Source organism: Nestor notabilis, unplaced genomic scaffold, assembly GCF_000696875.1.
Source record: "Nestor notabilis isolate BGI_N333 unplaced genomic scaffold, ASM69687v1 scaffold412, whole genome shotgun sequence".
NCBI lineage: Eukaryota > Metazoa > Chordata > Aves > Psittaciformes > Psittacidae > Nestor > Nestor notabilis.
The window spans coordinates 59-14359 of record NW_009918535.1 but is presented as its reverse complement, the minus strand read 5'-3'; the positions used below and the strand labels follow the sequence as shown (position 1 = coordinate 14359).

The 14301-nt window shown below is 40.5% G+C and overlaps 1 protein-coding gene across 1 annotated transcript in view; it reads left to right on the top strand.

The window, feature by feature from the left end:
- The window catches only part of RELN (reelin), a gene marked incomplete at its 5' end in the record, with an annotated part of 68242 nt that extends 60136 nt beyond the window's left edge, over nt 1-8106 (top strand). Inside the window, 8 exon segments of the mRNA XM_010009746.1 lie at nt 87-262; nt 1863-1936; nt 2719-2880; nt 3220-3377; nt 4239-4458; nt 5478-5675; nt 6057-6159; nt 7978-8106. Coding sequence (XP_010008048.1) covers nt 87-262; nt 1863-1936; nt 2719-2880; nt 3220-3377; nt 4239-4458; nt 5478-5675; nt 6057-6159; nt 7978-8106 — 1220 coding nt within the window.
- Nucleotides 8107-14301: the final 6195 nt, after the last annotated feature.

Genomic DNA, 14301 nt, shown 5'->3' with positions numbered 1-14301 from the left:
ATATCTCTAATCATTCTGTGGAATCATTACTAAGCCTTGATGTTTATCAAGACAATGCAGTAATTGTATTTAACTCTTCTTAACAGAAGGCATCTCTCATGAAGAAAACTGGAGTTTTTACCCCAATGCAGTCAGGACTGCAGGGTTCTGTGGAAATCCATCATTCCATCTCTACTGGCCAAATAAGAAAAAGGACAAAACACACAACATCCTGTCCTCCAGGGAGCTCATTATACAGCCAGGATACATGATGCAGTTTAAAGTAAGAAATGTTCTCTCTCTCTCTCCAAAGTAAAGTATGCAGTGAAAGATCACCAAATGTGTCTCCAGAAATTATTCTTCTCCCAACCAGGATGCCCAATTTGATGAATAATTGATAATGACTTTTTATTAGAATTTAAAGGAAATTCTAAAGTGTAGGTAATGGGAACCAGAAAGGTTGCATAATGTTAAATGTCAATTATTCTCACTGTATGCTTTGGGGTTACTGAGAGGAATTGGAAGTCTAACCCCTTTTTCCTGAAATTACGGGATCATTGGATGCAGTAGGCATTATTTTCTAAGGTCAGAATACAGAGCATGCAGAATATGCCATTTCCCTCTAACTCATGAATAAGCAGAAAAGGGAAAGTAGAGGCAGGCTGGAGAGGCTTTTGGAAAATGCAAAAGTGCTCAAGCAGCAGTACCCCTTCTGACTACTTGTGTCATGGCAAATCACCTAAATAATTAGAGAAACTCTTCTAAATATTTTACTTTGTTTTAAGAATCCTGCACAGGGCCGAAGGCAATACATAGTTGTTGTCCAGGAATGCTCTAGGCCCTTCCCCAAGCACCACATCTTAAATAAACCAAGAATATGAAAGCAGGGTTACCAAAATAGTCACCCATTTTCTTGTTACGGCTTTTTTTCTTGTTCTTCTGTTTGACAAGACAGTTTCAGAATTTTCCATCATCCACTAATCAATATTTTCATCTTTTCACAAAATTGTTGCCTATTTTATATTGACTGCCTAATATAATTGCTAAAGCACTGCTTCCCCCACTCACACAGCATGCCACCTTAAAGGAAATTATAAAAGAGGAGTCTGGCATGCTTTTAACTGCTGAATGCCAAGACCCCTCCCCCTCCCCTCAAAGCTGCTTATTTTACTCTGCCTGTCATCTTTTTCCTCTATTTTAAAGCCAAAATTATGATAACCCATCAGCATTTAATAGTTCATATTATTAAACTCTCATTGCAAAGTTTTTCTCTCCTCTCTCCTTTTCCTTCACCAGTCACAGCCAAGATTTTATTTCTAAATGAAGAACTCAGCTTTAGTGCATGGCTGCCATTTGGTTTTGAAGTTCTTAAAATTTAGCTTTCTATTATCTATTCAGTACTGTACACTGGGTACTGTAATCTTTCCACTCTAATATGACACAAATATATTTATTGTTTTAAATATTCAGAATAATTCTGTTCTTAGATTGGATTGACTTGAGGTTTATATCCACGTATTTATTATTATGCATTATAAATGTCGCAGGTAATTAGCATGTAGTTAGATCTTCTCTTCCTGAAATGCCAAGGAGCTACCACATCTTTCTGTTTCAGAAGCACTGTTTAAGATATTGAATTTGAACTTTAGGAATTAGTGTTAGGATTCTATCTGACAATAAGAGTAGCAATGAAGTAAAATTCATTAATTCGTATCTGAAGTGCTACACCTTTTGTTTTCCATCCACTTTTGATGCAATTTGTCCAATATCTCTTTTATACACCCCATAAAGAAAAAAAAAAAAAAGGAGAGCAAGACTTCATTATATATCACATTAAATGTCTACCTGACTTGTAATAGCAGCTAATATTGTTTGTGCTATAGATCGTGGTTGGCTGTGAGGCAACTTCTTGTGGGGACCTGCACTCTGTGATGCTGGAGTATACAAAGGATGCCAGGTAATGACAGCAGAATACATAGGCCTAAAAAAAAAATAGTATTAAAAACCTAGACAGCTTTTGTTTATTAAGACAATTACTTGGCTATTCATCTTGTAGTAGGATCTGAACAAAGCCTGTGTGCAAGCACTGGGATTTGTCTACATAACTCCCATAAATGTTCTTTATAATTTATCCCAGATGTTGACAGATTCATGGCATCGAGTCTGCAGTTACAGTCATGAGCATGTTCCTGTTAAACACATGCTTGCAGAAAACCACATCCACGGGAAACTGTTGTAGTAGTATGATACAGGACCCACTGGGACTTACTTAACTCTGAATTGGTCTTCAGTTAGCAAACTGAATAACACTGTCTCCTCTCTCCTGTGTGGTCATATAAGTAGTGCATTATAATTTGTAAAAGTGAAGGCACATTCTGTGCTAAACTGACTGTAGGGGAACATGAAGCAATTCTGTTGGGACACTGCAAGAGAGAGACTAAGGAACAGACTCCTGATCAGATCCTTCTGTCATGCCAATACTGACAAGCTCTGGGTGGGACTCCGCTGTGTGTACCACCATCAAGGGCTTCACAGCACTCAAACCTGGTGCTAGAAAGTCCTCCCTGGCTGCAGCAGTGCTTTAGCCTTTCACCTCTTGTCTGTTTGTTTCTACAGAGCAAGCATGGAAACTATTGCTGACAATCTCTTGGGTTTAGTACAACAGGCAATGTCATGACCTGTTCCCTTTCAATATATTTTTCAGTTGTTCTAAATCATTCTTTTATTTGTTTCCTACAGGACAGACTCATGGCAGCTTGTCCAGACACACTGTCTTCCTTCCTCATCTAATAGCATTGGTTGCTCCCCATTTCAATTCCACGAAGCTACCATCTATAACTCTGTCAACAGCTCCATGTGGAGAAGAATAACTATCCAGCTGCCCGATCATGTCTCATCCAGGTAGGTTACTGAAAGGTCAGCTGGCTGTGGACCTGTAAAGTGTCAGCTGTCCTGCTGGCACTGTTCGCTTGGAACAACTGGTGAATTAAAAATGCTTCTTTATTGCTGGATTTAAATCTGATACATAATTCATGTTTTTTAGAAAGTTTTTTGTTAACAGAAGTGGCTACTGCCAGTGACATAGCAGCCACCCATTCAGGGTGGGTCTTTCACTGAAGTCACAGCCCCTTCACACGACATTTTTCATTACATCTGGCTCTGGTGTATTTGAATGTCACTGAACAGATGTGTTTAATTGCTAGATATTGTAACACAGTGTTTGGATTTTGGTATTTGCAGTGCAACTCAGTTCAGGTGGATTCAGAAGGGAGAAGAACTAGAGAAACAAAGCTGGGCGATTGACCACGTGTACATTGGAGAAGCATGCCCTAAGCTCTGCAGTGGCCATGGATATTGCACAACTGGAGCCATTTGCATTTGTGATGAAGGATACCAAGGTTTCATTTCTTCAATTTCTTTCTTATACATCTGCTACAGTCTAATCTAGCTCAAAATAACCATAAAGAGTGATATATCATGTCTAAATTCATCACTGGATTGCTTGAGTGACAAATTCTAAATTAATAATTTGTCGGAGCTGCAATTAACAATTCTTCTCTTCCTTTAGTCTTTCTACTAAGGAAAGACTACTGAGGCAGTGGTCTTTCCTGTCTGCACTGTGTGTAAAGCTCATGTAGCCTACAATGAAGGCAGAATCTGGCTACCTGCCCACCCAGAAATGGCTTCCACCCCTTTACCCCTTCCAAGGGTGCACCCGCTCCCAGGAGATGTGTACATGGAATCCAGATGTTGGCAACTGGCACCTGTAATGGACTCAGTTCTATGTCATAGATCACCGTGACAGAGCATTAGTTCTAATCCCTCAGTGCAGCTAAGCACATGTCTAATGGTACTTCAGCACCCTTGTTAAATTCCAAGTGCTTTGTGGGAGTAGAGCCAGTGTTTATTGTCTTCCAAGAGTCTCATATCGTTATAAGATTGGATCCCTTCCTGGTTTAGATATATTTCCCTTCAACTGGCAATTTCAGGTATCTCATATAGGCATCAGTGCAAAACAGGAGAAACCATGCAGTTCTTGAAGTTACACTGCTGTAAAAATTAAGACTCTCAGCCTCAATTTTCTGAAAATGAATGCAGTACAGCAATATGCACATTATTAATGGATCTGCTGGTATACCGAGCATGTAGTCACACTATACTGGGCCACAACCTTGAATGGAATTACAATGAACTGTAACTCAATTTTATCAATTCTTTTGATTTTTGTGTGGTTTATAATTTCACTGTGTTGTTTCTAGGTGATGACTGCTCTGGTTTTAGCCATGACCTCCCCAGTTATATTAAAGATAATTTTGAATCTGAAAGAGTCACTGAAATAAACTGGGAAACTATTCAAGGGGGAGTGATAGGGAATGGATGTGGACAGCTGGCACCCTATGCCCACGGAGATTCACTCTATTTTAATGGATGTCAAATACGACAAGCAGTGACTAAGCCTCTAGATCTCACCCGAGCAAGGTAATACTTCAAGCCTAAATAAAATGCTCTTTTAGCAGCTCATGAGAAAAGAAACTCTTCATATATTCGTGCAGCCATGTGGGCCAGTACTGATGAGGATGGACTGACCTGGCTGTACCATGCAGTCAGATGTGGCTGGCAGATAAACATTAGGGTTGGCAAAATACTTCGTGACTTCCATTGCTAAATGGAGTGTGAGGAGGAAGCAATGTCAGATGAAAAGGTCAGATGTTTTTGTCATGCCCAACAGAGCACTGTCTAGTAAGCCAGCACTGACAATGAAGCCATTGGCAAAGACTGGACACCAGACTGTCTGGACCAGTGCCTGATCTGATAAGACAAATCCCATGTTTGTATATGCCTCCACAATGGTTATGACTGAAGGTGCTATTAGTAATTACAGACTCAGTTTCCCATTTCAGTTGTCAAATAGAATTACACTCACCTGGCAATGAACAGGAGTATCTTTTTCATTTGTTGAGCCTCTTTGGCCATGGAAAACCAAATGCAACCAGCCTGTGCTGGCTTTTAACAGAGTGGCAGCTTTCTGGACTGGTTTGTATTTAGCTGTCTAAAGCAAGATTAGAAACAGGATGAATTGGCGAATAGGCCAGATATAAATTAGGCTCTTCCTTTCTTATTCAAACACACACCTATCTTTTTGGCACTTTATTATATTCAACCTTTATTTGCCCCACTCCTTTTTTTTTTTTTAAGTTTTTTTATACACTCATTGGTATGTTTATATTGTTTATCTGTCTCAGTTTTGTGCAGATACATTGTAAAATTGGATCTATTGCCTCCAGCTCTATGGCAATGTTATACATAGTAAGCTATTACTCTGAAAAGGAACTGTGTTTTAGAGATGTGAGAAGAGTTTATTTTGCATGTTAAAAGTAATGATTCTTGAGGATGCTCAAAGTTTTAATAAAGTAACTGCAATAAACCTGGAAGTGCTATTGTTTCTGTTTGAAAATTTTTTGTATATTGAAAATAACTTTTCTCTCTGTGTTTTACAGCAAAATCATGTTTGTTTTGCAAATCGGAAGCATTTCACAAACAGACAGTTGCAATACCAATCTAAGTGATCCCAACACTGTAGACAAGGCAGTGCTCCTCCAGTACAGTGTAAATAATGGAATTACATGGCAAGTAATTGCACAGCATCAGCCAAAGGACTTTATACAAGCCCAAAGAGTGTCTTATAATGTTCCCCTGTGAGTACCCAGTCACATTTCATTACCTTTAAGTGCAGAAGATGTATTTCTGCAAAGAATCTATCTTTGCATCACTGTGCAAATCAAAAGGTCGATGAGAGGGTAAACAAAGAAAACTTAAGGGGAAGGCTGATTAAGAAATTGCAGATTCATGTTTATTAATATACTTGAAAGAAAAACAGGATACTTGTTTTAAAGACATGATAAAAAAATAATCCTCCTTATCTGTGTGCATTTTTCAGCATTAAATGTTTAGCATGTACAGTGTGTCGATATTCAGTGGTGTAGAAACAATGCTTTGACTGCTTTCAGGGGTAGATAGGGATATGCAAAACATCGATAGTCTGGAGCTCTCACAGGCTCTTGTGTTTGTGACGACAGGGAGGCACGTATGAAGGGAGTCTTACTGCGCTGGTGGCAGCCCCGTCACAATGGAACAGGTCATGATCAGTGGGCTTTGGACCACGTAGAAGTCGTCCTGTGAGTATCAGCTTCACCTCATCCCACCCCATCTCAGAAAGCACTGAAATTCCTCCAGCATGGCATGAGTGTTAAACTCAGTAAGAATCATTGTGGCCCAGGGAATCCTTTGAGGACCAGTCTTTGCTAATGCTCTGCCCTGACTGTAACTGTCAGCGGTTAAGACAGCCACAAATAAGTGGCACAGCAGGGGTGTGTGTTGTGCATCATGGAAAAATGCAGGAGGGAAAGTGGGGCTTTATCACCACCAAGTATTGGTGTAATACCAGCAATGACTGTGAAAAAAATACTGTGCTGGGACATAAGAAAGGATGTTCCCGTTCAACGCTGTGCTGCCATGTAAGGCTCATTTATATCCTTTCAAAGATACAAGAGTCTGCTGTATTGCTCTTTCCACAAAGTAATGTTGTTGTGCCTCTGAAAAATTTGCGTTAGCAACTAATGCCTTATTCATTTCCTTTTTTTAGTAAGAAGGATACTGTTCAGAAACAGGGTTCACTATATCAGGTTCCTATGGTCCGAGCTCTATATTCATCCCCTTGTCAAGAATTTACCAAGTAAAGTGTCTGCACCCTCCTGATTCTCCCATTCTTGAGATGGGTTTCGCTGGCAGCTAACCCGTTTTTCCTGTGTTACATCACGAAGAGATGACCTGCTTTTCCTCTAACAATTTAGTTCCAGTAGAAGTGAAATGCTAGTGGCTTCCCAGGCGGGAACTCATCGCTGACAGTGGTTGGCAGAGAGAGGCGTGCCTGCTCCATAGATAGGTTCAAACGTTCCTTTTATTGAACAATTTAAAAACCAGCAATGAAGAAATTAGTTTTGGATAACCTCTAGACTTTGTAATTATAACCATGAGGTTTCTGAATAGCAGAGACACTGCAAGTAATGTTTTGTAACAGTAGCGAAGTCAATTGTCTGACTGCTAGCTAGCCCTGTTCTTTCCACCAAGAAGCACCAGCTTGCATGGCACTCATATCAATCCCTAATCAATCTGGTCCCAACACTGAGTTAATTGTACATGTTCTGCTGCTTTCGCACACCTTGCTGGGCTCTGCTTCCATAACATTATGTATAAAACTTGAAGGAGCAGAGGGACGGATGTGATTCCTGGCTTAGTTAATCAATGGCTGTACGATGCTGCATTAGGAATGACATGGAAGAGTATGAACCTGCAGGAGGTTCACAGTGTTTAGAAAACCCTGGAAAAGGGAACCGGTAGTTCTGAAATATTCCCATGTTCTTCTATCTTGCAATTAAAAAATAAATAAATAAAAAGAAAAAAATCAGGTCAGAAAAAAAACAGAGCATTAACCCAAGCATTGAATTAGGGTGTATAAGTAGGAATAGGACAGATCTTTCAAAAAGCAATTCTTAGGCTGATATATGGAGAACTTTCTTAACAGTAAGATCTGCAGGTTATAGACCAGACACACAAGTTGACTGATGACAAGTCAGTCATATGGGATATATTATACTAGAATGCAGACAACAATGGAAATGCTACAGCAAGTAATCACACCTTACCTAGAGAAGGAACTAGATGGGCAGACAGTGCCACCTCCCTTCTCTTCTTTTTCTCTTGTTAAAGAGCTTTAATGCTCTTCTGAATTTTGGCCAAAATATCAGGCTAGAGAGAGAGAGTTTACACCCTGTTCAAGTGACACCTGGTACAACCCACAGAGAAAGACAGACCAGACCAGACAGATTTATCCTTTACCAAGTACTGTGAAATGCAGTGCCATGACAGCCTATTTCCTAAAGGCCAGATGTAGAGTTCTGCTCCCTGCTAACTACAACATGTGAGACTTGCTGCTCTCAGAAAAGGCAAAATCACCTGCTGTGGTGCATCTGGTTCATATGCTGGCACGTGCTTAGACCTGACAGGTGGCTTCGACCCCTCTGTTTTAAGTTCTATCTGTACCTGCTAATTCATCAAAATATTTTGTAGGCCTCTTAAATTTTATTTGCAAGTAACCTGCAAAGGGTTTGATAAAGCCTTTGGAAGGCTTTCTGAAAGGAGGCACACTTCCTTGTCAATAGATACTCTCACCTGGGTTTTCCTTTAGTTCTGCTGTTTCACTCGGCCACCTCACACTGGTCACATTACCTGCAGCACTTGAATTTCTTCACCTGTAAAATGATGAAGCCACTTGGGCACCTCCACAGAGTGCTTCCCAGCATACAGAAGGGAGCCTGGATCAGTGTCTGTTAGCGCTAATCCTGGATGATCCTGCACACACCAGGGATTCACACCATGAATACTAGGGATAGGATTTGGCTTTAATTCTTAATATTCTTCATTCTCCAGTGAAGTGCACAGAAACCTTGCCTGTCCCTGGGGAGCACAAGCCACCTTGCCTGGGTAGCTCTCTGGGAGGAGACAGCATTCCTTGAGCAGACTAAGGGCTGGAGTAAGCAGGCAAGCAGGGAGAGCACCTGCCAGCAGCAAGAGCTGGTCTGTAGGGATGTAGCACAACTAAGGATTATATTTCCTATCCAACATGGGGGATGCCCTTGCTCTTACTCACAGTGCTCACCCCGGGGACATATCTGTGAATACCTGCTTTCATGGTTCTACTCTTCTCAGCAATCCAAAGGTTTGAAATTAATTCTGCCACAGGCCCAGCTGCCAAGCCATAGTGCAGACAGCACCTAGAGCTGATGCACAGCCAGGCTCATGCCGCTCTGCTCAGTCCAGTTGATTTCTGAGTCAAGGACCACCATCCTCTCACCAGCAAACATGTTTTCAGGGTGCAATTTCTTTGTTTCCTTTCACTCCCAAGCTAGTTTGTTGGAGGAAGAAAATTAACCTGCCAATTATACATGCATGCAAAGTACCTGGCAGTGATAAGAAAGACCAAAGATGGATGTTTTTGTATGTTACTTTTAATCATTCCACTTTTGAATGAATTATTTTAATTACTCAGTAGCAGTATCATTAAGACCTATGCTACTGCAAATGGTGCTCAATTTGAGCACCTCTTTTGAACAAGTGAAACAGAATACCTGCTTTACTATGTTAGACATTAAATGGATCTTGCCAGCGAACTACTTGTCAACTTATTTTAACAATGGCTGATGTTGGTCCTGTGGTGGGGAGAGGATACTAGTTGTCAAGTTGTCCAGTCCTTTTTAAAGCTAGTGCCTCTTCCTCCTCATTAGTGCAGCATTTTTTCTCTCTATTCATAAAGCAAGCTTTGGGCACAACTCTCACATGTTCCATGTGGCTCTTCTTAGGAGAAAGAAGTGTTTTACGCCAGACTTAACAGTGTTTTTCTGTGCCCCTGCACTTCTGCCCTAAGAAAATCCCATGTCCAACTCTGCATTTCATTTGCACATTGTTTTTCTCTGGAAGCACAGCTCTCAGCCTGTTTGCTGCACAGACACCATGCACTTTTTTGCATGTGCATTTGGAACTCCTATTTCTTCATGTGTAGGGCAGGCCCTTACAAACCTCTCATAAACTCAATTCTGGTGAAAGGTATTGAAAACTAAGGAATAATGATAAGCTGAACACCAAGGGTCTGATGCTGCTTTCTTTGCACCCCAAAACTATTATGCGATCCAAAGGAATTTGAGTTCTGCAAGGAATGCAAGAAATATTCTCCCCACCTACTACTTTATGGTTAACTACCTGTTGCATAACAGAACAAATCCCTCCATAGCCATCACTCCATGCTCTTCATTGTCAAGATATTACCACTTTTTTGGCACAAATGATTTAGTGAGAAATTATGTTGCAGTTGGTGCAAAGAATGTTATCCTTATTTTGCAACATTAAAATACAAATTATACATTGTAGTTCTAACAAGAAGTGCTCATGTAGAAAAGCATTTTCATCTGCTTCACTGTTTCAGTAAAAAGTAATGATTTGAAAAATGCATTTAAATTAAAGTATCAACACATTTATGATAAACAACAGAAACAGTACAAACATTAGGTAACGATCTGAATATTTACAACATTTATGCCAAATTTAATACGACGTTGTCTGTGCTTTTATGATGTTTTTATTATGTCTAAAAAGTGCATGCTGAATTTTATAAAAAATATATAAACATTGATTTGAAATATAAGGAAATAATTTGTTCAATTTTTATTTTCAAAAGAGATGAAAAGTCCTATATTGCCTCTAAACCTCATCAGGGTTTTATGACTAATCACAGTGCTGCATGCATTGAAAGGCATTTTCTAACTTGTGTTGTATTTCATTGTTTGCTGTCATTGGTTTTACACTAGAATAAGGTAAGTACTTTCCCTGAATCAATAGCAAATGTATGTTTCTGTTACAGCTACAGCTCTTTCACAAAGTTTTGTCAATAATGGGTTGGTGGAAAATCATTTGTACTCTCAGAGATGTGCCACTTAGCTCTTGAGGGCCCTGATCCTGCAGCTCTTCCCCAGGGAGCACTGGAGGAACTTAAACTTAGCAGAAAGTGCTCAGCAGATTACCCCATACCACAGTGGGAATTTCACTGAGGCTGCCGTGAGAAGGATTTCTCCTGTGGTGCAGTGAGACCCAGCGGAGGGCGCCTAGTGCGTTGCATGGGTGACCTCTCAACTCCAAGCGGAATTTCCACTTTTTAATGACCACAGAGCTGAACCCACAGCCAGGCAGTGTATGTCAGTGAACCTGCATGGTGGCATAGCCCCTTAGACACACAGTGTCTCCCCAGTAGTTCTTTCAATTTTTCTTTTAGTCTTTCTAGTTTCTTATAACTCTGCTGCTTTGTACTGTTGCAGTTAATAGGTACCACTAATCAACATAGTTAACTGAGCTCTGGATTTAAATTTTGACCTCACTGGAGAAAAAAACACATCTCATTGATATGAGCCATCAGGACTTCAGTCAGAGCACATCACATTTACCATTATAGTAACCCCCCTGACAAAGCATTTGTAATTCAGCCTCAAAACTCACCCCAAGGCTGGTCCTGAGAGGCAGCTTTTGCTGTTTTCTAAGGCTTTGTTCATGTTTCATCTTGTTATCCAAACATTTTTGTTTCTATGTGGTTCTTGTGTGTGCTCTGTCAGTTAAAAATAAAAACACAGATACAATGAATGACTTTAATATATACTGGGAGGGGTTTACCACTTATTTTTCATTCCACTTGGCCATGTTCTCTGTTCAAAAATTAAAAAAAAAGAAAACAATAGCAAAAGTATGGTAAAGCCTTTTATCAGTGTGAAAATACAAATTTGTTATTAATAGTATTGAAAGCATTCTTAAATCCACCAAGTACAGAAATGTGTAAGTACTCCTGCAAACTGTATTACATATTTCTTATCATGATCTTACAGAGCACTGTTCATCTGTCTTATACAGTGCTTGCCTCCTGCCAGTATATAGAATTCAGAAAAATAAATATATGCCTTCTCTGATTTTGTGAATACCAGACTATACATACTATATGATACTATAATACATAGGGTATTATAGTACATACTTACATATAATACATACTTACCTGTAGCAAGAGTGAAAATCACCTCATTTTCTATAGCAGGCATGAAGTTTTTATATGGCGTACCAGTAGTCAGAGAGTCTGTCTCAGATGTTGGTGGGGCCAAGTTTAAACCATGTCAGTACAAGTTACAAAAATAAGCTCTTGAGAATTCAGATTTCTCTTCTTTTTCGCACACTGCACTGCTCTGGTGTTCAGTATGAGACATAAATATATGTTGCTTTCTAACTTGTTGATTGTCCCGTAAAATAACAAAGCAGAATATATATAAAAGAAGTATATATATAACAAAGGAGATACATATTAAAAAAAAAAAAAAAGTAAATCTCTTTAGTCATCAGGTAACTCTTTCTTTGGTCCTTTTTCCAATTCTTTCTTCTCTTTTCTTTTCTTTTATTTTATTTTTTCTTATTTTAAGCATCTTCATCGTAACTTTAAGGCCAGATACAAAATGGTTAGGCACTTGAAGTGAAATAGAGGCAAGGTGCACCTAGCAGTGTCCAAAAAGAGCCTTGAAAACAACTGCTGAGCTGTCGCTGAATGTGAGCAGACCAATGGCAGGAGGGAAATGGGGGAATGTGAAGGCCCCTGGGCGATGGCCTGTAGCTCAGTGTGTGCCCTGGCTGTCCACGTCTTGCCCAAGCTGAGGCTCTCACAGCCAAGCTCAGTCCTAAATTTAACCAGGTCCAGAAACAGCAACTTTTTCAGCCAAACACGTTGACAGACTCTGTTTGGTCCCATGCACCTAGAGCAAGGCCGCTCAGTTTTGGCCTGTGCTTTCTCCCATGTCCCTGTCTCCTGTATTTTGACTGCAGAGCAGCCTTATCCCAGCAGATAGGTGCTCCATCCTCACTTCATGGTTAGGATGCTCTCTTGAGAGGTGGGATGTCACCCTGAAGGCCCTGTGTCTAAGGAACCACCCACTTACCAGGCAATGGAAATTAAATGGAAGGCAAGATTAAGACCTCCTTCAAGCCTCATGACAATGGCAGCCACATTCAGAAGCAGGTTCAGGGTCATGATTTCCCTCCTGCCTTCCTCAGTGAGGCACTCGGCACTGGATTGAGCGTGATGTTCCACTGAGGTGACTACAGGACCAGAATAAAGACTGGTCTTCAGTGCTGCTTTGCACCTGAGCTACAAAGTGGATTAAAACTGTATAAAGCTGTCTCACACAAAACTCTTATAAATCAGCACAGACCTTTCCTTTTCACTTTAAGAAGTCAGGTGAAACTCAGGACAAGTCAACCTAAAACATTAACCCCTTTCTCAATCGCCAAATGCTCTAGAGCTCTGCCTTTCCTGTGAGAGTGCCAAAAGTCATGCTGAGTGTAGATCTGCTTGCTTTCACTGTCACCAGGAGCTGGTCTTTGTTTCATTCTTGTGTGTACATTCCAGTGGGGAAAAAAAAAAACCAACCAAAACAATAAGTAAAATTAAAAATATGCAAAGCCTTGGAAAACCAGTTGGGAAGCAGCTTGGATTTGCTATAGGGTTTATAATTTAGATTTTGACACAACTGCTTTTATCCAGTTTAGTCAATTGTGTTCTAGATTAGCTGTTGAAAAGGGTATCATTTTGTTATACAGATTTTTTTAGATTAAATTAGCATAGTGCAGCAAAAGATAGCTTTGCAGGATCATATGTATTTTGCAAAGCATGCAATTACCCCTTTCTCCTGAGGGCCCCATTCACTAAAAATAGGCTTATGCACTAGACAGGAAAGTATGACTGGCATGAGTATTTACTTCTTACCCACAGAGAAAACTCACAAGTGAAAACCTGCCTTAGTTTCAACAGGAGATTTGTTCACTACTGTGACTACTGTAGGCCTTTACTTCACAGATCACCTTTAAAATCTTACGGACTTTTTGTTTTGGAGGGTCATGGTATCATCCAGTCAATTGGAGTACAGAGGCTTAAGCCAGGCATCCTTCTCCCACTACAAGATAAAGCTAAAAAGTACAAGGTCCTAAGTAGGTAGGGAAGATTACAATGCACCAGAAATTAATCTAAGACTGCACAGATTCATTACAGTTTTTCAGCTCCTTTTCCCTGGAAACAAAAAGAAAGTTTGGCCATGCAGTCACCAGCAGTTCCTGCTGGGTAAAGCTCCTTCACCCGTTGGAATTGTCTTTGGGGTCTACGTGGTTAAAGCTGTGCTCTGATCTCTTAAAGAAGCTGCATCCTCTGACTGCATAGAATCATGGAATAGTTAGGGTTGGAAAGGACCTTAAGATCATCTAGTTCCAACCCCCCTGCCATGGGCAGGGACACCACACACTAAACTATGTCACCCAAGGCTCTGTTCAACCTGGCCTTGAACACCGCCAGGGTTGGAGCATTCACAACTTCCTTGGCCAACCTATTCCAGTGCCTCACCACCCTCACTGTGAAGAACTTCTTCCTTAGATCTAATCTAAACTTCCCCTGTTTAAGTTTAAACCCATTACCCCTTGTCCTATCACTACAGTCCCTAATGAAGAGTCCCTCCCCAGCATCCTTGTAGGCCCCCTTCAGATATTAGAAGGTGGCTATGAGGTCTCCACGCAGTCTTCTCTTTTCCAGGTTGACCAGCCCCAACTTTCTCAGCCTGTCTTCATACGGGAGGTGCTCCAGTCCTCTTATCATCCTCGTGGCCCGCCTCTGGACATGCTCCAACAGCTCCATGTCCTTTT